The sequence below is a fragment of the Cyrtonyx montezumae genome, unplaced genomic scaffold (assembly GCF_038088225.1).
Source record: "Cyrtonyx montezumae isolate F1298 unplaced genomic scaffold, pur_monq_1.0 scaffold_9, whole genome shotgun sequence".
Taxonomy (NCBI): Eukaryota; Metazoa; Chordata; class Aves; order Galliformes; family Odontophoridae; genus Cyrtonyx; species Cyrtonyx montezumae.
In genome coordinates, this window is record NW_027072100.1 from 5,597,638 (window position 1) to 5,623,270 (window position 25,633).

General features: G+C 54.9%; 2 protein-coding genes across 2 annotated transcripts; one reads left to right on the forward strand and one right to left on the reverse strand.

Moving 5' to 3' along the window:
• Positions 1-4,453: 4,453 nt before the first annotated feature.
• RBPJL (recombination signal binding protein for immunoglobulin kappa J region like) lies at positions 4,454-17,169 on the reverse strand. The gene is made up of 12 exons (XM_065754175.1): positions 16,962-17,169; positions 11,412-11,478; positions 8,961-9,086; positions 7,819-7,889; positions 7,496-7,611; positions 6,693-6,867; positions 6,167-6,304; positions 5,917-6,026; positions 5,548-5,688; positions 5,206-5,361; positions 4,997-5,100; positions 4,454-4,822 (listed from the first exon to the last, which is right to left on the reverse strand). Exons 1-12 carry the CDS (start codon positions 16,981-16,983, stop codon positions 4,549-4,551), a joined length of 1,500 nt encoding a protein of 499 aa, XP_065610247.1. The 5' UTR covers positions 16,984-17,169; the 3' UTR covers positions 4,454-4,548.
• Positions 11,428-24,629, forward strand: MATN4 (matrilin 4). Its single transcript, XM_065754176.1, has 11 exons — positions 11,428-11,455; positions 18,997-19,074; positions 20,070-20,639; positions 21,397-21,519; positions 21,700-21,822; positions 22,118-22,240; positions 22,335-22,457; positions 22,969-23,382; positions 23,591-23,743; positions 24,056-24,160; positions 24,417-24,629. Exons 2-11 carry the CDS (start codon positions 19,002-19,004, stop codon positions 24,473-24,475), a joined length of 1,866 nt encoding a protein of 621 aa, XP_065610248.1. The 5' UTR covers positions 11,428-11,455; positions 18,997-19,001; the 3' UTR covers positions 24,476-24,629.
• Positions 24,630-25,633: the final 1,004 nt, after the last annotated feature.

A 25,633-nucleotide genomic window follows, 5' to 3' on the forward strand; every position in this document is an offset into this window, starting at 1 on the left:
ATCCAAACAGCTCCTCAAGCCTTCAGAGCGGGACTTTGTTTGAGGCTTGTGGATGGATTCTTAGAGGCAATAGCACAAAGAAGTGGGGCTACAGCTGATGGAGGCAGCTCCTCAGTGCTGTGCTGGGGCAGCGAGCAGTGATGTGTTGATGTGAGCGTGGGAGGACTTTCCCAAGGGTCCTCCTCCAGGCTGTCCCCATCACTTGGGTCCAGCATGCGTGTTTTTGGAAGCTGTGGGCTCTGGGGTGCTCCAGAATCTATGCGGAGTTCACTGTAGGGTGGGGAGGAGAGGTAGGACTCACTGCCATGGATAGCACTGCCAGGAAGGCAGAAACTGTCTGCTTCTCTGGGTATTTAGATTCTCTCATGTAACTGCTCTCGGGGATTTTCCACTGTTCACTGACTTCTATTTTTTTTCCACAAATAAACTGATACTTTCTAAAATTGGCTTCTTGGACTGTTTCTGATCTGGGATTACTTTTGGGAGCCGGATAACAGAGCTCGTGTGTGTAACTCCTTGGTTTACCAGAGGGAGAGGCGTGCTGGGAGTGGTGTGGTGGTGACCTGCAGCTCAGAGGGGCTTTGTCACTATCCTCCCTGCCCTGTGTGAGCAGCTCCTGTAGGAGCAGCAGGGATGCACTTCTGGAGCAAACTGATGCTGAGGTATTCAGTCAAATATTCAGTCAAACAGTGTGGATCCAGTGTGGCCTCCAGGTGGGAGCAGGTGCCTTTGTTCCACCTCAACCCAGAGCAGTTCTTTGGCAAGCCCTGGAAGAGGCTGTGGCTTCTCTAGCCCCTCTACCCTGGCACTTTGGTGCTCCTAAGGGATGAGTGCTCAGTCTCCAAAGAAGTGCTGTGTTTAAATGGATTACTGTCCTTGAGAAAATCTGTCTCTCCCTGCTAGGATCTCCCCCTCTGAGTTGTTGGGAGCAGTGTTCCCATCCTGGGGTCGGGGCTGTGGGTGTTGCTGGGCTCCTGGCAGCCGCTGTCTGTCCAGACTTGGTGATGTGTGCCCGTGTCCTCTCTGTTCTCGTGCCTGCAGCAGCTGGGATGGACTCTTGGCCTTGCTCCTCGGCACTGCATTTGTTTGCTCTTCCTTTCCCCAGGGCTTCATTTCGGTTGCTCCTCCCTGCCCACCGCCCTTTGCTGACTCCCCCAGCTCCGACCCCGACTGTCACTCGGTCTCATTTCCTCCTGGCACAGCTCTGCTTCTACACCAGAACCCCCAAACCCTCTTTGGAGTTAGAGCTGAGCACAGGACCGGATGGGCACTGCCGCCCTCTGCTGCGGCCGTTGTCCTCTGCGGGATGGGACGCTTTAGATGGGGTCCTCCGCGGTGGTCCGACCCGGGCCCGGTGACCCCCATTACCCCCCCGGGGCTCTCCCGGGCTCCGCTCCTCTTTGTGGCTGCTGCCCCCTCCCGGCACCGCGCGCACCCCGCAGCATTTGCTTTTTCTTTGTTTTTCCCTTTTTTTTCTCTCTCTCTCTCTTTTTTTTTTCGTTTTCTTTTCTCTTTTTTTCCTCTTTTTTTTCTCCTTTTTCCACTTTTTTCTTTCTTTTCCTTATTTACCCTTTTCACCCCCTTTCCCCTTCCTCTTCTCCCCTCTTTTTTTTCTTTTCTCATTGCACTGCAAGAAAATCACTCTAGATAAAGCTTTGAGCCCCAGAAGGTAACAGCCTCAGACCTGTGGATGCAGAGAGCTCCCAGATCGTCGTAATGGATAAGTGCTTACCAGCCAGTCTGCCTGGAGTTGTGTGCGTGGTGGGAAGGGCTCAGCAGAGGGATAAACATCAGCAAAGCATCAGCTATGGCATGCCAAAGCTCATGGCAGGGCTATCTCAATGGCAGGACTATAGATCTGCTCTGAAAGGTGACCAGGACCTGCACAGAAGTGTTGTTTCCCCATGGAAGGCACCAAAAGGGCAGTGTGGTGCAGCTGTGGCTCCCACCCTGTCAGCCTGATCTTGGCTTTGCTGAGCATCCCAGGAGCAGCTTTGGGGTCAGACCAGGGACAGGGAAAGCAGAAGAGGCAGGTGTGGATTTCTCTGCTAAAATGCCAACGGCTTGGGAAATGTGTAGGTGGGAAAAGACACATTTGTACTGGAAATAGAGTCAATTTAATAATGTGGATTCAATCGTACCGAGGAGTGTCAGGTACATGCTGTGTGTACAGCACTGCACTGTCATGGAGATGTGATGCAGTTGGGTCTCCAAAGCCACCATGACCAGCAGTGCTGCCAGGCTTCTTGCTGGTTCATCTTCCAAATCCATTTGTGTCAAAGCCCCTCTTCTCCCATTGAGCCTTCACCCAGGGCTGTGAGCTCTGGCTCTCCTTCCAGCAGCCTTGGGAAGAGGCGAAGCCTCATCACAAAGACAGAGCTGGGCTGTCATGAGGGCTGGGGGTGCTGGGGGTCTCTACAGCCCCCAGGCTTCAGCTGACTCCATGGAGCAGGGTGCTCCCAGTACAGAAACACCACTCACCCCCGAGTGCAGCCCTCTGCCCCACAGCATCCCCTTCCCAGGAGGAAGTTTCAGGGCGTTTGTCCCAATATTGACATTGCCGAGGGGAAAGGGCTGGTTTTTAATCACCTCCTGATTATTTGGAGGAAAGGCAGGGCAGCAGGGGGCCGAGGTGGGACGGCGGCCCCGCAGAGCATGGGGCAAACAATGGTGCCAGTGTTGGGCTGAGCAGTGCGTCTCCCTGCTGCAACGCCCGGTGAGGAGTTTTCAGCACGTTCCTATTCCCTGCTCAGGTATAATTACACCGGGGAACAAAGAGCCCTTCAGAGCTGCCCACTCCCCCCAGCACAGCCCTGGAGCTGCCTGCATGCACAGCCCTGTGCCGGCCCTCAGTGGGATGTGAAGGGATGGGGGTCTGCGTTGGTGATGGTGCTGAGACAAACCCTGGCTGGGTCCTCTGGGGTCTGTCCATCCTCACTGCAGAAATCACGGAGCAAATCTCTCCCTGCCCCTGCACTGAGCCTGCTTTTTCATGGGGTGGTGACTGCAATGGGGCAGGTGGAGTCTGGCTCAGAAATTTGCAGCCCCAGCCCAGCTCCCAGGGCCAGGCACTTCTCTGGGAGCACATGTGCATTCAACTGTGTTGAAATGTCAAAGCAGTAAAAATTTTCTTTTTGTTTTGTCACTCAGCCCACACTGACATCCCTGCTCCCCGCCATCCTCACCGTGCCAGCACCTCCCCTTCGTGTAGGGAGCTGGGCATAGTCCTGTTGGGTTGAAGCCCTCCCAATGCTGCTTCTCTTCCAGCACTGCCCTGCAGAGCTCGGCTCCCACCCAGACACCCCAGGCCAGCAGGGCTGGGCTCTCAGGGTGCCCTGACACAGAGCTGATGGACACCAATGGTGGTCCGGTCTTCCCGCACTGCAGGGAGTCCAGGGAGTGCCAGGAGAGAGTTTGTTTTAAACTTCTCCTGTTTTACAGCAAAGCAAATAAGTCAGATCCCAACTTTCCACGGGCTCTGTCTGCACGGGCAGGGCTGAGAGCCCGGAGCTGCTGGCACTGGGGCACGGTGGGCTCTGGACAGCTAGTTTTGCAATGCCTCAGCATCGCTCAGCTCCTCTTCTTTTGGCCCTGCTGTAGCTCTTCCTCCCTCCACCCTGCTGGGCTATTTGTGGGTAAAGTCAGCAGAGGTTTTCTAGGCACTTCGCGGCCCCATCCACAGCTCTGTGGCCAGGGCTGTACCTGGGGGGATGCGGGCGGCACGGATCGCACCCAGCCCGGCTGCGGCTCGCTAGGTGGCGGCAGCCGCACTCCTTCTTCTCCCAGAGCTCGGAGAGAGCCAGGGTTGATTTTCTTCTGTTTTTGAAGGTGCTCTCAGCTCTCACCTCCCCTTTTCCCCTTCTGCAACAACTCCATTTGGGCCTCTAACAGGGATAAAAATAACAATAATCTGGTGCTGATATTCATCTGCTGGAAATGTGCTCCTCATCACTGATAGGATGAGAGGTGAGGGCCTCACATTGCACCAGGGGAGATTCAGGTATCAGGGAAAATTACTTCTCTGAAAGATGGTGATGCACTGGCACAGACTGCCCAGGGAGGCAGTGGGGACAGCGGAGGTGTTCAAGAACCGTGGGGAGGTGACACTGAGGGACGTGGTCAGAGGGCAGCATGGGTGCTAAGTGGATGATTGGAGTAGATGATCTTAATTAGAGATCTCTTCCAACTGTAAAGATTCTATTCGATGAAAAGCACAGAAGTGGTGCAGGGATTTCTTGTGTAGATCAGTAACAATTTTCATTCATTCACCATCCCCATCCCTTATGGACTTTAGGCATATGGACAAGGAGCACTGGGGGCAAGGGAATACCCTGTGCCATCACAGGAGATAAAACTCAAGGGCAAGTAAAGCAGCACTGAATTGGTAGAGTCCTTGCAGTGTGATTTATTGGTGCTGTCATGTGAGATCTCTACTGCTAGAGAGACAGCATGTCACAACACAGCAGGTGTACGGGGGACTCTTGGGCACGGCCCAGGGACACTGCTGTCCCCGGGGCTGCTGGCAATGAATGCTGCCTGCCCGGCTCACTAACTCTGCATGAAGAGGTGGAAGTTGGTCCTGGTGAACTCCTGGTGGATGCTGTTGAGCAGCGTGTCCGAGTCCTGCGGGACGTCGGCCGGGAGCTGCTGCCCCGGGAGGAAGCTCTGCTCTGGGGTGTAGGTGAAGGTGAATGAGCTGGAGTAGATGAGGCCATCATCTCTGACCAGCAGGAGCGGGATGGTGATGGGGTACCGCAGCCATCTCCAGTCACTGCCAAAGGCAGAGACGTCGGGGACAACGCACACCAGGGATTTGGGGCTCCTGGGAGCAGGGGAGTAAAACAAGAGTTCACCTGAAGGGGTCGTAATGACAGAGATGGGGCCAAGGGCCATCCTCCCTTCTTGTCCCGTGGTTCTGTTCCTCTCTGCCCACTTGTCACCAGCCCAAGTTCCCCAGGCCATGCCCAAACCCAGAGCCGCTCCCCTGCCCCCTCACCTGTACATCGTTTCTGCTTCCACGTCCCCGAACCAGACCTTGAGGTGTGCGTGGAAATACTCCCCCTGCACCTCCAGCATGGCCACGTCCCCTCCGCCACTGAGCTGCATGGGGCAGAGCCACGGCGGGCACAGGGCATTCCCTCCCCATGTCCCAAGCCAGGGGAAGCCAAGCAGAGGTGCCAGGGGTCAGCGATGGACCATGCCTACCTGCAGGGCTGTGATGAGTGGCACAGGGCTGACAGGCTCGCGGGCACAGGCCAGGCTCTCACTGAAGCTGTACTCCACCGTCTCGGTGCCGATGATGGTCCAGCAGGAGCCGTCGTTCAGCAGCTCCCGGTTGGCTTCCTTTGGGCAGGGCGATGCCTGCAGAGAGCATCACAGCACTGAATGCATCGTGGTGGGGACAGAGGGTGACCAGTGTCACGACACCTGGCATTCAGTCCCAGGAAGTCCCCAGTGGAGACCTTTGCAAAAAAGTTTTGTGAGGAGCAAAGCAGAGGAGCTCAGAGAGAGGACATGGAGCGCTCGGGGGTGTTTGATCCCCTGTACCTGGAACTGGATGACTTTCTCTGTGGACAGACACAGGTACATGCGGTCGCTGCCCTGGAACTGGAAGGCACATTTGTGGAGCTGGGAGATGGGCTCGTCCACGTCCAGCATGGCATACTGTTTGCTCACCTTCCGAATGATCTGCAAAGTGGATGGTCAGCAGAGGGCTGGGGAGTGCCATGCCCCCACCCATTTCCCCATAGATGCGGAGCTTCACGGCCCCGTGCAAAGGAGGAGAAAGAAAAGGGACAGTGCCCACATGGCCCTCTGTGAGCCTCTAAGCTCAGGGGAACAGCAGCGCAGCAGCATCCCTGGGAGTGCCCATCACTCAGACCCATCCCACCCAGCCCCATGGGGGTGGAGCCTTACCAGGGGCGGCAGGGTGATGCCGGTGGCCGTGCAGATGAGCTGGACCACAGAGCCATAGCGGATGTACCCTTCCCGCAGGGGGAACTCACTTTGGGTACAGCGCTCATCAGCTTTGCAGGAAGGAGAGAGGCAGAGTCACCACCACAAGCAGTGCCCCCCGGCTACTCCTAGTCCTTCTGACTCCAGGAACTGACTTCAAAGGATGGGAGAGCTAAGGTCGGATGGAGGCAGCCCGGGGACAGCTCCTTACCCAGGTGGAGGGTGAAAGCTGCCCACTGCCTGGCGCTGGCGATGAAGGCTCCCCCCTCCACGGACAGGTAGCGGGTGCTGACGGTCTGTGAGCGCAGGCGGTTGAAGAGGGACACCTTGGAGCCCGAGGAGATGCACACTGTGGGGGAAGGTGGCTGGGTTAGGGCTGGAACCACAGCCCTGCTGCTCTTGGTGCAGCTGGACAGGACAAGTCCTGGGTCCCAGTGTGACCAGCACGTCAGGATCCAGTGCTTCCCAGCTGCCATTCTCTGTATGGCATCAGGGCACAATACATTGCAGTAGGTCAACCCTTTGGAAGCAGACATAATCTCTGCCCAAGTGCATCCTCTTTTGAGAATACCCATGGGCTCTGAATTTGCCTTGACACCCTTTGGAGTCAAGCTGTGAACATTCAGTGCTCCAACTCACCTCATCCCACCCTCATGCCACCCCAACTCATCCCATCCCAACCAACCCTGCCAACCCCACGCCTGCTTTCTCCATGGCAGAGCAAACCCCATACACACGGTCCGTGTTCTTCAGTGACTGCTTCTTCTGTGAGGGCTTGGAGATGACCTTGATCAGCTTGCTGTGGAAGGTGCCAATCTCCTGCCCATTGCTGAAGAAGAGCTTCAGGACCAGGCGGAAATGCTTGCGCTTATCAGCATCTGAGATGTACAGAGCCTTGGCACAGCCAAACCCCTGCAGAGGGCAGAAGGGATGGCTGCTGGGCATGGGCTGGGGGCAGCAGGGATGGACCTGGTCCCTCTGAACTTCCTCACTCTCCTCACTGCCAGCCCGAGCACGGCGTACCGCCAGGACATAATGGTGCCCTTTGAAAGATCCCCAGGTTCATTTAGAGGGGGAAATGACCAGAGATGTTATTACAGGTGCAGCGAAGAGCTGGGGATCAGCAGTGGCTTTATTTACACTGGGGGCAGAGAATTCCTCATGGAAATTCATGTTCATGTGTGATTTATCCCACATCACATGAGGGATTGCCCCAGGTTTGGGTTTCCAAATCCAGGCTGGATGGCTGATAGGCCATGCTGTAACAGCAGCTCCAGTGCTGCAAACAAAGGCCCTTTCTGTAATGTTTCTGGCCCAGCTCAGACCCCGTGCTCTTTGGGGACCCCAGACAACACCTTTCTTTTTCCCACTATCAAAAGATGCCAGATCTCATCTCAAGCTCTTGAACTTCAGGATCAGTTGATGTTTTCTTCTGCTGTTTACCTACAAATAGAAGGAATGGGCTTTCTTTGTGCGATATGTGTGGGAATAGTGCTGTGGAGCTGTGCTGCAAGAGGGAAGCGGGCAGCAAGCACTGTACCTTTGCATCTGGCTGCTCCTCGAAGCTGAGCTTCTGCGTCTCCATCAGGCTGCTGCCCATGGTGTCCAGACCCATGTACCCCCACACACGGAGCCCTGCCTCACCCATGTCCCTGGCTGGGAGAAATGGGAAGGGAAAGGGAAAGGGAAAGGGAAAGGGAAAGGGAAAGGGAAAGGGAAAGGGAAAGGGAAAGGGAAAGGGAAAGGGAAAGGGAAAGGGAAAGGGAAAGGGAAAGGGAAAGGGAAAGGGAAAGGGAAAGGGAAAGGGAAAGGGAAAGGGAAAGGGAAAGGGAAAGGGAAGGAAGGCTGCCACTCAGCATGTACCTGTTAGCTGCTCCTGCTTTAACTTCCATCCTGGCCCACCCAGGTAAACACAAGGTGGGGGGCAAAAAAACCTGCAGAGACCAGAGGGTACCCTTACTGCACCCAGAGAAGGTGCTTGGCAGAGATAGGTGACCCCAGAGCTGTCTCGGTGCTGCTGGTGGGTACAGTGCAGGGACTGAGCAGCAGGAGGGCGTGGGGGTCCCACACAACCCCCCCAGCCCAACCCCACAGAGGCTGAGCCCTGAGCTCTTCCCACTTGGAATGTGGAGCTTCAGCAGCTCGGGAACAGAGTTTGCATTCACAGCCAGATTTGGAGACCAACGCAAATAAATCTATACCCGCCGTTTTGGAAACCCATTTTCCTGTGTTTTATTTGGGTTTCCACTGTCATTGCACTCGTGTGAATGGTGCAAATTCATTCTCTATTGATACTAGGTGAAATGCCAGCAGCATGGGGAGGCGGTATTTTGGAGCCCTAAAGTGCTGGGGTCTTGGTTTGCTTAAACAGACCTCCCCTAGCTCTGGGCCACAGGGACATGAAGGAAACCAGCCCAGCACCTTTCATCTTTAACCTGGGGGCAGCTCAGGCTTAAAGGCAGAGCTAATAAGGGGGGATTATTTATATCACAAGGACTAACGCAGGATTAATTATACTCCATTGCCACAGCTGACGCCACTGCTCAGGAGTGGCAATTTTGGAGATTCAAGCCAGAACCTCAAGGTGCTCTTGCGATGTGGGGAGGATTTTCAAAAAATAGCTTTTAGAAGACTATGGCCACTGATGGAAAAGTCCCAGTGTGACCTTGAAGCACCAACCTCTCCTCTTATTCTTTGCAGCTTCATGCTCAGAGGGCAAGATCTGAATGGTTTCTCTCATTTTACTCATCTCCCCCACCTTGCTGGGAAGAAGCAGCCCAGGAGGAGCATCAGCTCCAGGTCGGTGAGAGTGAGGAGGGTGTGTCCCATTGTTCAGACACCGAGGATGAAATAATAGCTTTGAATGCTAAAAAAATCATGAATGGATGGCAAGGGAATATGCTAAATCTATAATTCTAAATCACTGCCACACCAGCTTTGGTGAAAGGGCTCTCACAAGGCTGAGCTCTGTGTGTCTCCTTTGGGAAGGGGGAGCAGGCTCCTACCTTTTCTCATTGCCATACGACTTCTGGGCGACTTTGGCATGCAGGATGAGCACCGTCTGCTCTGCTGGCAGCTGCAGGTACCTCCGCACACCATCCCGCAGCAGGTCAGCTTGGTAAGGGTTGGACCTACGAGACAGAGGTCCTGCTGAGCACAGTGCAGCTGGGGCTGCTCACTGCCTTCTGCTGGGCTGTGGGGTGAGCAGAGCCTGTGCCCAGGTCGGGTTTTCTGCCCCACAACCCTGCACAGAGCAAACAGATGTTGCTCCAGAGCCCTTCGGCTGAGCTTTGTCTGTGGCTTCACCCATTAGCAGGGTACAGAACAGCCTCGTACCAAGGTGAGGCAATGGCAGGGAACACTTGGCAGCAAATTGGCCAAAAAATGTGAATTAAGACGTGTGCTGACAGCATGGCCAGAAGCAAATCCTGCTGTGCAGAGCTTCTTGCAGCAACAGCTTGGGGCAGGGCCAGGCTTGTGCGGGTACCACTGCTCCCTCCCATCCTGCGTAGCGCAGAGGCACAGTGCTGGGTGACTGCACAGCGCCTGTTGGAGCCCCTTCTGCACTAATTGCCTTCCTTCTGCTTCAAGTGGGAAGGTGCACGCCAAAGACAGGTAAGCAGACTGCAGTTTGATGTCTAGTGGTCAGAAGAATTACCCAGAAACTGGCTTTTTTTCTTTACTTTGTCCTTACTCTGCAACTGTTGCCTCCCAACTTTTGGGGCTACGCTGTCTCTGTGACACACTCCTGAGCAGTGCTCACTCCTCTGACTGTGGAGACGACCACCCAGCGTCCATCATCTGGTTTACATTTTCCCTCAGCAAGTCAAAGGGCCATTGCTAATGGGTGTAGCTACCCACTCAGCTCCTTCTGGCACCTACAGCCTCTTACAGGGAATCATTCACTCCCTCTGACATTTATTATATTAAATTATTGAAATGCTTTGATTGTAGTGCAGTGTTAGTTCAGAGTCGTGTTAGCAGCACCACTCATGCTCAAAGCCCCCTTTTCAGAGCCTGAGCTCTCAGCTGGGAATCCAACACACAAAGTTAGGTATTATGTGGGAGCGGAGCGGGGCACTCCATCTCAGCTCCACGGGCCACAACCCTCCCCAGGCTGCTTTTTGGGAGCCTGCTCCTCTCCCTGCACAGCCTGGCCTTGCCCTCACTTTGGGCTTTGGATGTACTTACAGGAGTGGGTGCAGTTTCTTTGGGTCTGCTAAGAATGAAAGTAAACGACTCTGAGGACTGGAATCCATCACACCACCTCGTGTTTGGGTCAAGTGCTGTCCATACAATAACTTTACCACCACCCTCAAGCACAGTTAACACTGAATTCAAGTGCACAGATTGAGTTTTCTACCCACCCCCCCCGGGCCTAGGAGCTGCTGCATGCCTTGCTCAGAGCACAGCTGCCCCGCAGCTTGCCACAGAGTGCCGTTGTTCTTTCCTGTGGTCAGAGAAACCAAATGTCCTCATAAAGCACATCCATTTCAGAGATCTGGGCTATATTTTGTATGGAGCAGGGGAGAAAATGCCTGCAGGGCTCCTGGGTACGGGTTAACACGATGTTTATGCAAAAGGAAAAGCCATTAGAATTCACAGAAATGAGAAGCCTGCAGTTTCTGGCTTCCCTCATTTTTCAATACCTCCTTTAATCCAGAGCAGCCCAACCCACAAGCCCTCGTACATGCACGGGTATTTATAAATCCTATATTTTCGGCGCTGCACACACAAGTGAAATTCAGCCTTTTCTGGGCTTGGGGGATTTATTGACCACGCCAGCAGCAAACAGAGGAGCAGGGCGGGTAAGCTCCGTGGGGGACCGGAGCCCAGGAGGGATGGTCCCCGTCTGCCCCATTTGGTAACGCTGCCGGACAGCTCCGATAACGCGGGTGATACAGTGGGGTCCCCCGCCTCTCGTTTCTGCTAGCACAAAGAGGGAGGGAAGTGCTGTTAAAGCACAAAGCCCAGTGCCGTACTAAAGGTGGCTCCCACCACCACCACGTAACGTGAGTGCAGAGGTGGGGGGGCTGGGATGCTCTGTTCCCAGGTGTCTGAGAGTGATGCTCCAGCGCAGCACATCCCTCGATGCTGCTGGCACCAGCGGCTCCCCAAACTCCCCGCTCAGTGCGGCTCAAAGGGAAAAAAGGACGCGCGGTGCTCGGGCGATTTTCTTGAAGTTGATGGGAGACTCAAAGCACAGAAGGGAATTAAAAACAAACACATCCAACCAAGCAAGCCTCACCCTGTCGGCAGTCCACGCAGCTCCGCGCCCACCCACCCTTTGGCGATGCACTTCCACCTGAGCCCACCTCCGGCTTGCCTTCGTTCCTCGGTCGCAGGGTGGGGGTGAGGGGGGTCCTTCAGCCCCTCCCGCGCTGCCCCGGGCCGTGCCGCCCCGCCCCCCCCCGCCCCGTTAAATGCCGCGCAGTAGCGCTGAGCCCCGCACGTACCTGAGCCAGCAGCGCGGCGGGGAGCGGCTCCGCGGCCGGAACGGGTGAGTGAGGGGCTCCGCTGCACCTACGGGAAGGGTTAAGGGGAGAGGGTGAGCCCCGAGCTGCGAGGAGGAGGGGGGAAAAGGAGCGGAGGCGTAGGGTGCGCCCCCTCGGAACGAGGGGAAGGCAAAGGGAGAGCCCTCTGGTATTGAGTTATCCCCAAATCGAGCTCCCTTAGCTCCGCTGCTTGTGTGCTTTTCCTCCTCTTCAATGCAGCCCTCGTTGTTCCACCTGAGCACACGGGGAGTGTGTGCTGGTGCCCAGCTGTCGGGGCAGCGCAGCTCGCCCTCTGCCTGCTCTGCTCACCAGTGCCCAGCTTTTGGGCAGGTCCTTGCTTATACCAGCAAGGATCTCTTTTAGCAGTGAGTAGTAAGCTCTCGTACACCTGGGCAAAGCACACTGTGCACTGGAAGAGCAAAATCCTGCCAAAAGATAAGCTTGAAAGTGGGGCTGAAGTTGGCTCTGCCCTGTTTCTGCATGGAAAGGTGGGTTTGTGGATACCCCGAATGTGTTAGTGCATACCCATAAATACCTCCATGCAAGCACTCACCCACCTTTGCCTTATAACTCCAACTGTTTCACAGGGGAAAAAAATAGCTTTGGGCATATTTGCTACAAGCAATTACATGGGAAAACTTGTTCAGAAGAGCAGCGTATTCTGCACTGACATGCAACCATCCGAGCACATAATGCAGTGTGATGGCATGTGCTCTGTCGGGGGCTTCCCCCTCGTTCTGCTGCAGGGTGAGGGGTGCAGAGCTCCTGGATTGCCCTGCAGGCAGGAGCTGGTGTGGGTGAGAGGAAGTGAAGCTCTGCCACTTGAAAGGAACCCACACCTCTTGTGGGACTGGTGGAGGGGGGAGCAGGCTCCAAGACAGGAGCTCATTCACAGTTCTGCCTCTTCTACGTAAGCACGCAGGATTTTTGCCTCTGTCAAGCCCAGATTGCATACAGAGTTACTCTGAGGTCCTCCCTGTGGGACCCTTTGTAGCATATCTCTTGATACCAACAATAACAAAAAAAATCATCCTTATCTGTTGTTTTCCTGAGAACAGGAGCCATCAATTGCAGGCAGCCAGCTTGGAGGCTCTCAGTAACAAGTAGAAAGCTTATTCCACAAGCAGATTCTTGCCATCTGTTTGGGGAATATCATTAGATTGGCATCCGATCCAGGCAGAAAGCCTGTGTGTGGGGAGAAATCTGCTCTCAGATCTCAGCCCTGCTATTTGCCACCAGGATTTGGCAATGCAAAAAGCAGAGTTAACTCCTGGGATAAATCTGGGCTCGCCTGAAAGACAAATTCCCATCTGGAAGGCATGAGAAGAGACCATTGTGCTTGTAGTAAAATGGCACTTCCCATCAAAGCAGAGTTCTGCTGCATCCAATGGAAGAAAGCTGTTGTTCATTTTTGCAGGAGTTGTAACTTTTTTTTCCTCTTAAAGCATTAACTAAATGTTGCAGGATTAGTGCAAGTTGGGCTTGGGGATTACTCCTGTAGGTGATGATAGCCACCAGAAGATGCAGCCAACAGTGTCTCCTGATGGAGGCAACTGGCAGTCACAGGAGACCCGTGTGCTCCAAGCACTCATAGCATGGTGTTTCCCTTGAGGTTGGTACGAGGGGTTAAGGGTTTTCAAGAGAAGCCTTTGTTTGAACATTTTAAAAGTTTCCAATAGGGGCCCCTTTGTCTGCTTTCCGAGCAGCGTGCCTGCCTCATTCAAAATCCAGTGCTCATAAAACACCATTTACAAATGCTGGATGAATGGGGCTGAAACATGGAGGGAGGCAGTGATAAGCACACATGAGCTACAGATGGGGCCTACCTTCACTGAATAAACCTGGAAAATCGCTACAGAAGTGATTGAGTGGCACTCATAAAGAGATGTATAAAAGTCAGCTGCTCCTGCAGAAAAAGTCTCCTTTGTACCATGCGCCCCACAGGCTCCTCCAGCCATGCTGCAGGCTGAGTGGCTCCTGCAACTGCTCAGTACCTCCTGCCTTCATGTTTTCTCCACCTTGAGCCCAAACAGAGGCAAATTGATCACTGAGGCACAGCCCACACTGCCATAAGTGCTCCACTGAACAGACATTGCCCCTCTGTCAGTGTTTGCAGCACAGATACAGCTTCGGATATCAAGTAGCATTCTTAGCAGTTGGGTTTCTGTTCCCATTCCTGCCCAGGCTGAGCACAAGAGTTTGATTTCTCACTTTGCAACCCCTTAGTTGCATGTGTGAATCCATCACAAACCTGGTGCACAGCTCCATAGGGATCTGCTGTGGTCCCCTGCAGAGAGGTGGTGGTGCCTCAGTTCCTCTACAAGCACTGAGCCTTCCTATCTCAGCTTCACTGGCTGATTGCCATCCCATAGTGACAGGATCCTGATCTAAGCTCTGTAGACCCACGGCCCACAGCAGGAACAGGTCTGAGTTAGCTACCATGCAGGAATCTGTGTCTTGGCTGAAAAATTACCTGTGCCTTTCCCTTGCTCTCTGCATGTCACCGCCCTGGGGGGACATTAGCCCCAGCAGAGAGCTGGGACAAGTCTATCAGACTGGTGGCTGTGAAGTTACATGGAAGGGCTCCCCCACACTACATTTGGGATTGCCAACATGAAAAGTACCTAGACCAAGATCTCAACCACACTGCTTTTCTGTCTTGAGGAGGGCTGCACAGTCTCTGCCTGCTTTTCTGCAGCAGCCAAGCACTGCTCATTTTCTGCTATTTCAATTAAACGCTTAGCAGGATGGGTAGGATAAAGGGGAGAGGCACATGAGTAGCATTCTGGCATACTGCCTTATGCCAACACATTGAGTCACGTCTCCAGAGCGAGAAATCTGATATAAAGATTTAGAGAAGGAGGTCAGGCAGTGGATCCGTGATTGTGGGGCTGAAATAGCCGTGGTTGTCTGTGCCCTGGGAGCTTGCACAGGTCAGCTGGGGATAGGGCTTCCAGCAGATGCAGGAGGTGCATACTCTCCTAGAAACGGTCTCATTGTTTAAAGATGTGCTGAGCTGCTGAAACAACACAACCAACAAACTCTGTGCCGGCCCATGAGCTGCTCTGGGACACTTCTCTTTCCTTTGTGGTCTAACACACATATTTCTAGGGGAAAAAAAAATGCACTCTAACACCTTCCTCCTAGAATGAGGATTTGGGCCATAGGTTGCTGTCTCAGCTTCTGGATGGCCCTGACCTCCTCTCCTCCAAAGCCTGAAATCTCCAGACTCAATTCAGCTGCCTTCTGGGGACTCATTAGAAGAGAAGCACTTGATTTTGAAAGAATCTGCAAGGCAGATTTTTTCCACAGTGACCGTTCTTCATCAACATCTAGGAGTATTCTGAGGACCATCCAGATTTGCTTGAAATAGCTGGCAGCAGCAGGGCTGGGTGACCACCTGCTGTCATCCTCTTGGCCAGATCCTGTAGAATGGGAACTGGCCTTCTCAGGGAACTCCCTCCAGCGTCCAACAAAGCTTTCCTGTTCCTGTGCTCCTGTTGGGGTTGAAACTGTGACGTGCTGAGTATAGCCTTGTCTTTCAAACAAGGTGTCCTTCCAGGTGGCACTTGGCCCAGAGGAGCTGCCACGGTGCTGTAACCAGAGAGTGCTGTGATGTCCTGGGAAGAGCCTGCTCTTGTTCTCCCACACGTCCTTGGTTCTTCCCAAGCACACATGCCAGCCATTATAGAGGGACAAAAAAGATTGTATCCTCTCTTGCTTTGGGAGTAGGAATTCACACTCTCTCTCTGGTCTCGACATGGTGGTACTCCCAAGCTCTGAGTGCTGCAGGGCTCTCCTCCCTCGAGGGTTTTGTGGCACCAGTGGAGGGTGTGTGAGATGCTGGAGCTGAGTGCAAGGTCACAGCTGTAGAACAGTCCCTAGTAATTCACAGCATGGGTAGCTATGGGCTGGGGGCAGGTGTGGAGCCCAGCATCCCTTGGCTGCACCTGGCTGGTCTGTGAGAGCACAGGGAGCAATGCAGCTGGCTTTGGATTTGCCTTTGTGCCTCAGATTCCCCTGCTGGGAAATAAGGGGAATTGCTCTGTGGGTCCTATGCACTAAAGAAGCACAGGTGTTTCAAAGAAGGGAGCTATGAAACCCTATTCCACTTTGGAATTGGGCTTCCTTCCAGCAAGAAAGAGAAACCAACCTTCAGGCAGCCCTCCAGCAGAACACAGATGCAGCTCCAAGGCCAGTCTGGGCCTCAGCCATCCGCACCACATGAGGGCCTTGCAAATATACACACAACATGCCAGGGGTCAGCAGAGTTTGCTCCTGACATCAGGAGGTGTCTCCAGGCTGATGCAAGTTCTCATTGCTTCTTCATCCTTCATGCCTGGGGCAACGCATGCTTCTCTGCTTTCCATGTTCCATCTGCACTTTTTGGGCAGTTTTTTAGGGTTTGAACCCAGAGGATGGCTCTGCCAAGGGCAGATGCCTCTCTATGTCTGTATCCTCTATCTCCAACTAGCTTTGTAGTGTTGTCTTGAGCACATTTTATGACCTCATCAACATTTTATCAACTAACAACCCACAACACAATGAAAAGCACAGCAACAGTGTAGTAGCAAAGTCCCAGACTGCAGCAAGTGAGGACATGCTCAAACAAAGCAGCCATAAAAACAAGGAAAAGAATTTGCTTACACTTGGAAGACCTCAGGTACATCAGGATCACCAATAGGACACCCTTACCTCCACTGCCAACCCTTAAATGAGGTCTGGGAAGGGGTGGATCCTGCCTCCACCCCTTCAGTCACTCAGGTGCATTGCATACACCTCAGCTCCCCTGGGTTGGCTTTGCCTTCCCACCAGGTGTTTGCCTTCCCATCACTGCTTCAGGCCATGACTTAGCATTTCCTTTACACACCTAGATGGGAGTTGAATTATGCCCTGCAAAGCTGCCTCACTGGGTCTCTGTTATTGGACATGGAATGAGGGAGGATGCACAGAGTCCTGTGAGTAGTGGGGACATTGCATCCAGTGCTGCTCCGCCATCATCCAAAATTCCCAGTACAGAAATAGATGCTGCTGTCTGGCAGCTCACACAGCAGCAGTGCACCACTGCCATTCTGCTCATCTTAAATGTGATTTGTGCCTCAAAACAAGCTGAGGCCCAGAACCATGGGGTCTCCCACGGACAGGATTTGCCCCAAGCTGGGAAGTGCTGCTCTCTTCCGAGCCGTTCACCCCCACTTTCTCCACCAGCTTCATCCCCCCTGCAAACCATCCGAGAGAGCCACGATCCCGGAGCCAGGAGGGCACAGAGCTCTGCTCCCTGCCCTGCCTGAGGCAGGATGTGCCCAGGTCCGACCTGCACGGATGAATCAGAAGGGGAATATTCTGAGCATTTCTGTGAACCTGCGGCCAGCAGCGTGCTGCCAAGGAGGCCAGGCTGAAACCTGAGGCGGCTGTTTTTTTCCCCGAGGCTCAGCACTTGGCAAGAGCTCTGTGCAGGGGTGCCGGGGGAGGGAGGGGGGGGGGGGGGGAAGCACCTTGGGGCTACCTTACCTGCCTGCCTCTGGGGGTCCATCCCTTGGTTCTCCTTGTCCTGCAGCACGAGGGGGATCGAGGTGAGGCTGGGCTCATTGCCAGCCCTTACGTGCGGCTCGTCCCTTTGTCACCCCATCCCCTTCTGCGAGGAAGAGCTGCAGGCTGCCTTTCTCCTTGCGTTGCTTTGAAAAATGGGGAAATGCTGTGGGGTGTCACACTGCGGCACTGCTTGTTCCCCACCCCACCCCCCTGGCCCTTTTCTCCTTTATAGCCCGGTGTTATCTCAAGGTCCCTGTGCTGTTTGCCTTGCCTCGCAGCACCTGCCTGCCAGCCGCACGCTTCCCACCCACCTCCCTCTGTGCTTCCCCTCAGCCTTGCTGCTGGGTGCTGCACTGGGTGTAGGATTGCCCACAACACCCTATTGCTGCTGGGTGCACAGCAGTGCCATCATGTCGTGCTGCTCCCACAGCCCCTCTGGTCACGGGGAGCATGAAGGCTTCATCCAACACTCAGATGCTGTTAAAAATAGATCAGTTGTGGACTGGTTTTCTCCTCCTTGGTTCCTGGCCCGGGAGCTCATTCCTCCCTCCGTGCTGGCTTTGAAGCACACTGGATGCTGTGAGCTACGGCTGGGTGCCAGCCTGCCATTGCAGGGAGAGCAGTCTGCAGAAATGTTGTAGGTGGCACGACTGTCCCGAAAGCATTTTGTGGTTGGGGAGTGCAGTCTCCTAAAAAAATAACGTGTTGCACAGTAAAGAATCTGCTAGATAAATAGTGAGACCTGTCCAAGCTGGGAGGGGGCTTTGGCTTTACCTGAGTGCTACCAGCAGTACCCAGCCTGTGGAGCACCGAGTGAAAGGTGAATACAGGTCTTGCACAGCAACACTGATATTCTGGGTTCCCTTGTAGCTGGTTTCTATCCTTCCGATTTCTTCAATGTCATTTTTTCAGGTGTGAACACCAGGGACTACGTTAGGACACAGCTGTGCAGCCTGTTATCAGCATCCCCGCTGTCAAACACATCGGGTTCAGGGCTGCGTATAATCGCTCAGCAATTAAGTGGAAACCCTGGTGATGAATTACAACTGAGACCTCGTGGGGCTAAACAAATAGCAGCCAATAACTACTGATAAAGTGAATTTCCAGTGTGCTTTCTGGAAAAGCCTTGCTCCCAGTCTCCGGAAGGGGAAGCATCTCTATCTGCAGTGTTCCCTGTGCCCATTGGGTTTCCCATTGGTTTTCCCACCTGGGATGGGGTTCCTGGGTCCCCCAGTGATCCACAGTATCCCAGCAGTGCCCAAGCAGTGCCTTTGCTCTCATTGTACCAGGGCTGCATTGTTTGACAGCCTGCAGCATTTGCCATTTCTTTCAGAGTGTTCTGACCTGCGCTGGCACCTAACCTGAAAGCAAGAAATGGGCAGGAGGGGGGGAAAGCACAAGCAGTGCCTTCAGACAGCTGGTCAAAATCTCCATCGCTCAGTTATCCCACCTCAGATGCACCATCCTTCACCCAGGAGCTGAAGGTCACACGTCCCTTCAAACATGTTTGCACAGGAGCCATTGCCACCTGTGCACGTGGAGTTTTTTTGCTTTCTGCTCTCCCAGAAGCAATCTGCAGAATACATTCGTGGAGCTTTTTGGAGAAAATGATCTTTGCCAGTGGCTCTGAGACACTTCTGAGTGGGTTTTGTCTGTGCTGGCACTTAATTTCGGGGCGTCTGTTCTCAGCATGGGGCTCCCCTCGTCCCCTGGCTGCTCAGTGAGCGCTTGGCGGAACATCCCAGCCGCATGGTTTGCAAGTGAAAATAAGGCTTGTCCGGTGGCCAGCTCCACCCAGAGCAGAAAATCAGAGCTTTTCACTTGGCAAACTGTCACTGCTGTAATGAAATGTAGCTGTGCTGAAGAGTCCCTGCGCGGTGAGCCTGGGGACGGCTCCCATAGCTGCTGCCGCTGTCTGGGTTTGTCGGCGGTGCCCGGGCACCCACTGCTTGCCATCAGGTGCTGTGAGCCCGAGGGCTGAGCGCTGACAGCACATCTCCTCCTCCTCCCGCAGCAACGATGAAGCTCCTGCCGCTCTCTGCGCTTCTCCTGCTCGTCCTGACGGCGCTGGAAGCCAGACCGAAACCCGCAGGTGAGCTGCGGCGGCTGGGAAATGCCTGGAGCAGAGAGGAGTGCGTGTGGCAGGGCAGCGAGGTCCCCGGAGGAAGGCGTGGTGGGACACGGTGCTCTCCGGGGCATCCCCAGGAGGATGCAGGGTTCCACCTGCAACGTGAAGGCGGGGACATGTGGGGGACAAAGCAAATCCGGGGTGTGGCAGGCTCCATCCTCCATGGGCAGAGGTGGCCAAATCAGTTTCAGCTTCAAAAACAGCACCACAGAGAGAGAGAGGAGGTGGCCGTGTCTCAGGGACCTCTGGGCACGGGGGAGCAGCGGAGCTGACAGCCCTGGGCTGGGCATCGTCCCAATGGGACGCGCAGTGTTTGCTCACCGTTACAGCCAAATTCTCCCAGGCTCAGCTGTGCACTAGCCAAGCCAAATATGTTCGTTGGCTTTTTGCTTGCTAAACACTCCCGGTTTGCACTGGAAGTTGCACCCATGTATCCAAGAGAGGCTCTTTGGCCCCGTGCTCTCATGTGCATGCCTGTAGCAGGGCTTTTCACTGTCTCATTCTTTACCCTTAAAAAAAAAGAAGAAAAGTTCCTGTGTTTGGGCAGGAACTGGCAAAGTGCAGTAAAAACCAGAAACTGGGAGGCTGACGCTGCAGGAGGAACAAAAGAATTGTTGCAGAGGTGAAAACACCACTGCTTGAACCTGTGCCTAAGCCTTGCCAGGGTAGATCTGGACAGACAAAGGTGTTTCTGCAGGAGCAGGGCACCAGAAGCAATTGGGGATGAGGGGACGCTGACATTTCCCATGGGGATGGGGTCACTGCATGTGTCCTTTCCTGTTGTCCCCATTCCCACTCTGCCAGGCAGCCTCCGTAGGTTTATTGGGCAGTGCGAAGGTGCCGGGCTGCCCAGATCCCCCGTCTCCCTCCCCTATAAGGATCCCTAAGGCCCCCCAAATGGGATGCCTCAGATTGCTGCCGACGACCACAAGGCTAAAACATCTCCTTGCCCTTTGCAGCCCTGAAGTGCAGGACAGGTCCCCTGGACATCGTCTTTGTGATTGACAGCTCCCGCAGTGTGCGTCCCTTCGAGTTCGAGACCATGCGGCGCTTCATGATCGACATCATCGGCAACCTGGACGTGGGCCCCAACGCCACGCGCGTGGGGGTGATCCAGTACTCCAGCCAGGTGCAGAACATCTTCTCCCTCAAGACCTTCTTCACGCGGGCGGAGATGGAGAGAGCCATCAACAGCATCGTGCCGCTGGCCCAGGGCACCATGACGGGGTTGGCCATCCAGTACGCCATGAACGTGGCCTTCACCGCGTCCGAGGGCGCCCGCCCGCCCCACAAGAAAATCCCCCGCATCGCCATCATCGTGACGGACGGGCGGCCCCAGGACCGCGTCTCCGAGGTGGCCGCGCAGGCGCGGAACGCCGGCATCGAGATCTACGCCGTGGGCATCCAGCGGGCAGACATGAACTCGCTGCGGGCCATGGCCTCGCCGCCGCTGGAGGAGCACGTCTTCCTGGTGGAGTCCTTTGAGCTGATCCAGCAGTTTGGGAAGCAGTTCCAGGACAAGCTGTGCGGTGCGTGAGAGCCACAGCTACGGGGTGGCCCTTGTGCCTGCTCCTTGCTGGGCTGGAAGGTCACCTCCTGGTGATGGGTGTTTTTGGGTGGCATCATGCAGCCTCGTCCAGCAGCTCTCCCCTGGGACACCTTTCTTGTGCTAGAGTGGGATTAGAAGCTTTGAAAGTGTTGCAAGCACACTCTTGTCCTCACCTGCACCTGATAGCTCTGCCCTAAGCCAGGATGTAGTGGCAACTGCATTTTTGACATGGTTGTAGCGGGATCTCCTCCTACAAAACCCTCCTATCTTCCCATGTACATCTGTGCTTAATGAAATCAACGTGTCACTGCTCTGCAGCACTCGGCTGGGAGTGGGGAGGCTGCTTGTGCCATGGCCTGTGTTATGGGCAGGGCTAACCAGGTATGGGCATGTGGGTGAGGGTGTGCTGTGTGGCTCCAGGTCTTCGCTGGCAGCACTTTGCCCATTGCCTCCCAGCCCCAGAGCCCATGTCCCAGCTGGGGGTTGTGCAGATGTAGCTGCCTGGGCTTCATTGCACTGATAAACAGCATGTTCCAGTTGAGCTCAAGTTTTCATTTAGCTCAAGCTGTCAACACTATTAATTAATACTGAGCACTGATCTAGTGCTTGGGTGACCTGAAAGCCGAGGGCATTCAGAACCTGTGCAGGCTGCCCATGTCCATGTCCATGTCCATGTTATGGCAGTCAGCCCTGTGTGTCTCCCATGAGGTGGCTCTGATGCCCTCTTTGCCTTGCAGGAGTGGACATGTGCATGGAGAGGGACCACGGATGCCAGCACAGCTGCGTGAGCACCCCTGGCTCTTTCTACTGTGAATGCCACCCTGGCTACCAGCTCAACGCGGATGGAAGGACCTGTTCCAGTAAAACCCCTTTTTAATTCTCTGGTAGTTGCATGTGAACAGGCCCAACGAGGCCAGCAGCAGCAGGCTGTGTTTGAGTGCAGGGAGGGCAGGGTGGTGTTGGCTGCACTCTGGGATTTTCCTTTCTTGTCTCCTGGGGGGCACCGAGGCAGAAGGGTGACAGCATCTGCTTCCCCGCAGCCATCGACGCGTGTGCTGACGGCAGGCACGGCTGTGAGCACCACTGCATCAGTGCCCTTGGGACGTACTCCTGCCGCTGCCGCGCAGGGTACCACCTCAACCAGGACAAGAGGACCTGCACAAGTAAGGTCCCAATCTCCCTCCTTGCTCCTTCCCTTTGTTCCTCCTTTGCTCCTCGCTTGGAAGAGTGGCTCAGTCCCTCACTGGGCCTCCTTTCAGGCTGGATATGAGGAGAAACGGTGAGGTGTTGGCACAGGCTGCCCAGGGAGGTCACCATCCCTGCAGGTTTTCAATCAAAAGATGGATGTGGCACTGAGGGACACAGTCCGGAGCACTCACGGGCAGGGCTCGATGGTTGGGAGTCCTCCACCCTTAATGACTGTGATTCTCTGATTCCTTCCATTCCTTCCCTCCCCAGTGATTGATTACTGCAGCTTCGGCAACCACAGCTGCCAGCACGACTGTGTGAGCATCCCCACCGGGCACCGCTGCCGCTGCCGCCACGGCTTCGTGCTGCAGCACGACGGCAAGTCCTGCCGCGGTGAGTGCTGCACGGGGCTGCGGGACGCGGCCGGGGTGTCCGTGTGCCCCGTCTGCATGGTGATAACCACCCCCCCCCTTGCCTTGTGTCCCAGCCATTGACCTCTGCAACGGGGTGGATCACGGCTGTGAGTTCAAGTGCGTGAGCAGTGAGGGCTCGTTCCATTGCGTGTGCCCCGAGGGTCAGCAGCTCCAGGCTGATGGAAAGACGTGCAGCAGTGAGTACCGGGCTTCACCCCACAAGGGTTTACCCAGAACTAGGCCACTGTGAGGGGCTCTGCATGGGTGGATGAGGGCTTGTGTCATCAGAGAAAGAGCAAACAGGGTTTTGGGGAAAGGTTGAGGATGCTCCACTTGGCCGTGCTGCCATTCAGCAAGACCTGGACAGGTTGGTGAGTTGGGTGGGCAGGAACCTGATGAGGTGAAGCAAGAGCAAGTGTAGGGTCCTGCATCTGGGGAGGAATAACTGCACGCATCAGACCTCTCCTGCTGGAAAGGAGCTCTGAGAAGGCCCTGCACGTCCTGGTGGCCAACAGGGTGGCTGTGAGCCAGCAGCATGCCCTTATGGCCAAGAAAGCCAGTGGTACCCGGGGATGCATTGAAATGATTATGGCCAGAAGGGTGAGGGAGGTGATCCTCCCCTCTGCTCTGCCCTGGGGCACCTCCAGACCTCACCCCAGCCCATGTGGGATCCTGCCAGTCCCATCTCACCATCCCATATTCCCACAGAGTGCGGGGCTGGACACGTCGACCTCGTGATGGTGATTGATGGCTCCAAGAGTGTCCGGCCCCAGAACTTCGAGCTGGTGAAGCAGTTTGTGAACCGCATAGTGGATCTACTGGAAGTGTCCCCTGATGGCACACGCGTGGGGCTGGTGCAGTACTCCAGCCGCGTCCGCACTGAGTTCCCCCTCAACAAGTACCACAGTGCAGAGGAGATCAAGGCAGCAGTGATGAAGATGGAGTACATGGAGAAGGGCACCATGACAGGCCTGGCCCTCAAGCACATGGTAGAGCACAGCTTCTCCGAACTGGAAGGGGCCAGGCCGCTCTCCCACAATGTGCCCAGGATTGGGCTTGTCTTCACGGATGGACGCTCCCAGGATGACATCTCAGAGTGGGCACAGAGAGCTAAAGAGTCAGGTGAGGGGCCCAACCCACAGAGCTTCAGGCATCCAAGGATGGTTCCTTGGGGGGGTGGCTCCTGGGATATGGGTTTTGTCTGCCCCAGTGCCTGCCATGTGTGGTGGAAACCCCTCCCATGATGTGCTCGGTTTTGCATGCTCCAGGCTTAGGATTGCTTGGTGCAGGGCACCTGGCACAGTGCTGAGGATCCATCCTTACCCTGCAGGTATTGTCATGTTTGCCGTGGGTGTTGGCAAGGCAGTGGAAGAAGAACTGAGAGCCATTGCCTCTGAGCCAGTGGAGCAGCACTTCTCCTACTCGGCGGACTTCACCACCATGACCCACCTCGTGGAGAACTTCAAGCTCAACATCTGCCCAGGTGGGTGTCCCAGCCTCTGCCCACAGAGGTTGTCAGCCCATGGCACATCCATCAGGATGATGCTGGCAACGGCAATCAGAGGCACCAGCCTAAGCTGGGTGCTGCCCCAGGGCCACCACGGCTGGTGTAACCCTCCCCTGATCCCATCCCGCTGTTGTAAATAGTGAAGTGGGGTTCAGGGAGGGATTTGGAAGAGAAGCTGAAGATGGGATTAATGCAAAAGGGCTGCAAGGATAAGGGGCTTGTGTCAGGGAGGGTGTGAGCAGGGCCTGCTGAGCGTGCACAGAGCATCCCCAAATCCTTCCAACACAGAGGAGGGCAGAGGGGAGACGGAGATCCGCAGCCCATGCGAGTGCGAGGCACTGGTGCAGTTCCAGACAAACACCGTGGCCATCCTGCAGAGCCTGACCGAGAGAAATATCCTTTGGGTGCTGTATGGGCTCATGGTGGGGGGTGGCGGGGTGGGGGAGGTGTGTCTGCTTCTAAATCCAAGCTGGAGGAGGCATGGGAGCTGGCAGTGAGGATGGGCTCTGTTCTGGGAGCTCAGCCCCACCTGAGTTCTCCAAGGTGAGAGGCCAGCAGGCACAGGTAAGGCTCACTCCATGCTCCCCATGCTTGCTTTGGGCACATCTCTCACTCTTTGCTCAGCTCGCAGTTTTCTTAGCACACCCACTTGCTCAGATGACAGTCAGACTGGAAGCCCTGGAGAAGCAGATTGCCCTCAAGAAGTGATGCTCGCAGCAGGCCACAGGGCTCAGAGGGAACCTACGGTAGCTACGTGGCATTGTTAATTGATAGATTATGTAAAGCATCGTTGCTTGTTCTTGTATCACAAAATCCCAAGGGGATGTGGAGTGTGTTTTAAAAAAAAATCTTAAAAAAAAAAAAACAAAAAAAAAAAAAGGGGAATAAGAACTCGAGCAAAAGCCCTGCTGCAAAGCAAATGGGTTCAGACTTTGCTGTTGCCTCGTCCCTCCAGCCTGACTGGTCTGGAACAAGGTGGGCAGGGTTTGGAAAAGGAGTCCTGACACAGCTCCTGATGCAGCTGGGATGGGCAGGAACCCCTGCACCGCTCCCTGTGCTGCTTTGCACGAGGAAATCAGGTGATGGCAGCACCCAGAGAGCTGCTGAGGGCAGGATGAGCCTGTGCAGCGGGACAGTGTGTGGGCTGTGTGCTCCCCGACCCCACAGCCATGGGGATGCAGCCCATGGGAGAGCAGGCAGCAGGATCCCCTCGTCCCCGTTTGGGCAGAATTATTCCAGAATCGGTCATTATCTTGTTTTATTGGGTTGTTTTTTGTTTTTTTAATCATGTAGCAAAAATGGTAATTATTCTCCCTATAAATATCTATGTGTGTGTATATATATATATATTTCATTGTGAAAACAGGGTAGTGCTATTTTTAAACCCTTATTTTATATATGGAAATTTCTATCCTGACAATAAACACCCTGGAGATTTGTAGGACATGTCTTGCTCCTTTTTGCTGGGCTGCGGGGCCCTGCTTGTGCCCGAGCAGGGTCCCCCACCCTCTGCCTCTGAACGTCCCTTGGGAAGATCTTTGCTCCATGAGCACCCCACGTGGACCCCCACTGGGGACAAGGATGGGTGTTGCTGAGCCAGAGGTGTGATCCTAATGGCACACACTGCCGGTCTGACGCTGCTGATGGGAGCAGCTCCCCGAGGAAACACGCAGTAACCCGCTGAGCTGGGATGTGGGGGACAGCACCCCAGGGCACAGCAAAACCCCATTAGGGCCGCGGCTGAACAATCCTGCGCAGCACCATTAGCGGCTCTCACTAGAGGGCACCAGACACCGGTGCTGCTGAGGGGTGTGGGATGGGGCACCCTTTCTCACCCGTGAGCTGTGTGGGGAGGGATGGAGCTCC

What these genes read in the sequence shown, in the direction of transcription:
- RBPJL (XM_065754175.1), bottom strand. Translation starts at nt 16,983, where the DNA reads ATGGACCCCCAGAGGCAGGCAG. An exon ending in AGGAGCAGCCAGATGCAAAG is followed by an intron (nt 6,868 to 7,495) that starts GTACAGTGCTTG and finishes TGCCCTCTGCAG; the next exon opens with GGGTTTGGCTGTGCCAAGGC. An exon ending in GCATCACCCTGCCGCCCCTG is followed by an intron (nt 5,689 to 5,916) that starts GTAAGGCTCCAC and finishes TCCACTTTGCAG; the next exon opens with ATCATTCGGAAGGTGAGCAA.
- MATN4 (XM_065754176.1), top strand. Translation starts at nt 19,002, where the DNA reads ATGAAGCTCCTGCCGCTCTCTGCGCTTCTCCTGCTCGTCCTGACGGCG. An exon ending in AGCCAGACCGAAACCCGCAG is followed by an intron (nt 19,075 to 20,069) that starts GTGAGCTGCGGC and finishes TGCCCTTTGCAG; the next exon opens with CCCTGAAGTGCAGGACAGGT. An exon ending in TGATGGAAAGACGTGCAGCA is followed by an intron (nt 22,458 to 22,968) that starts GTGAGTACCGGG and finishes ATATTCCCACAG; the next exon opens with AGTGCGGGGCTGGACACGTC.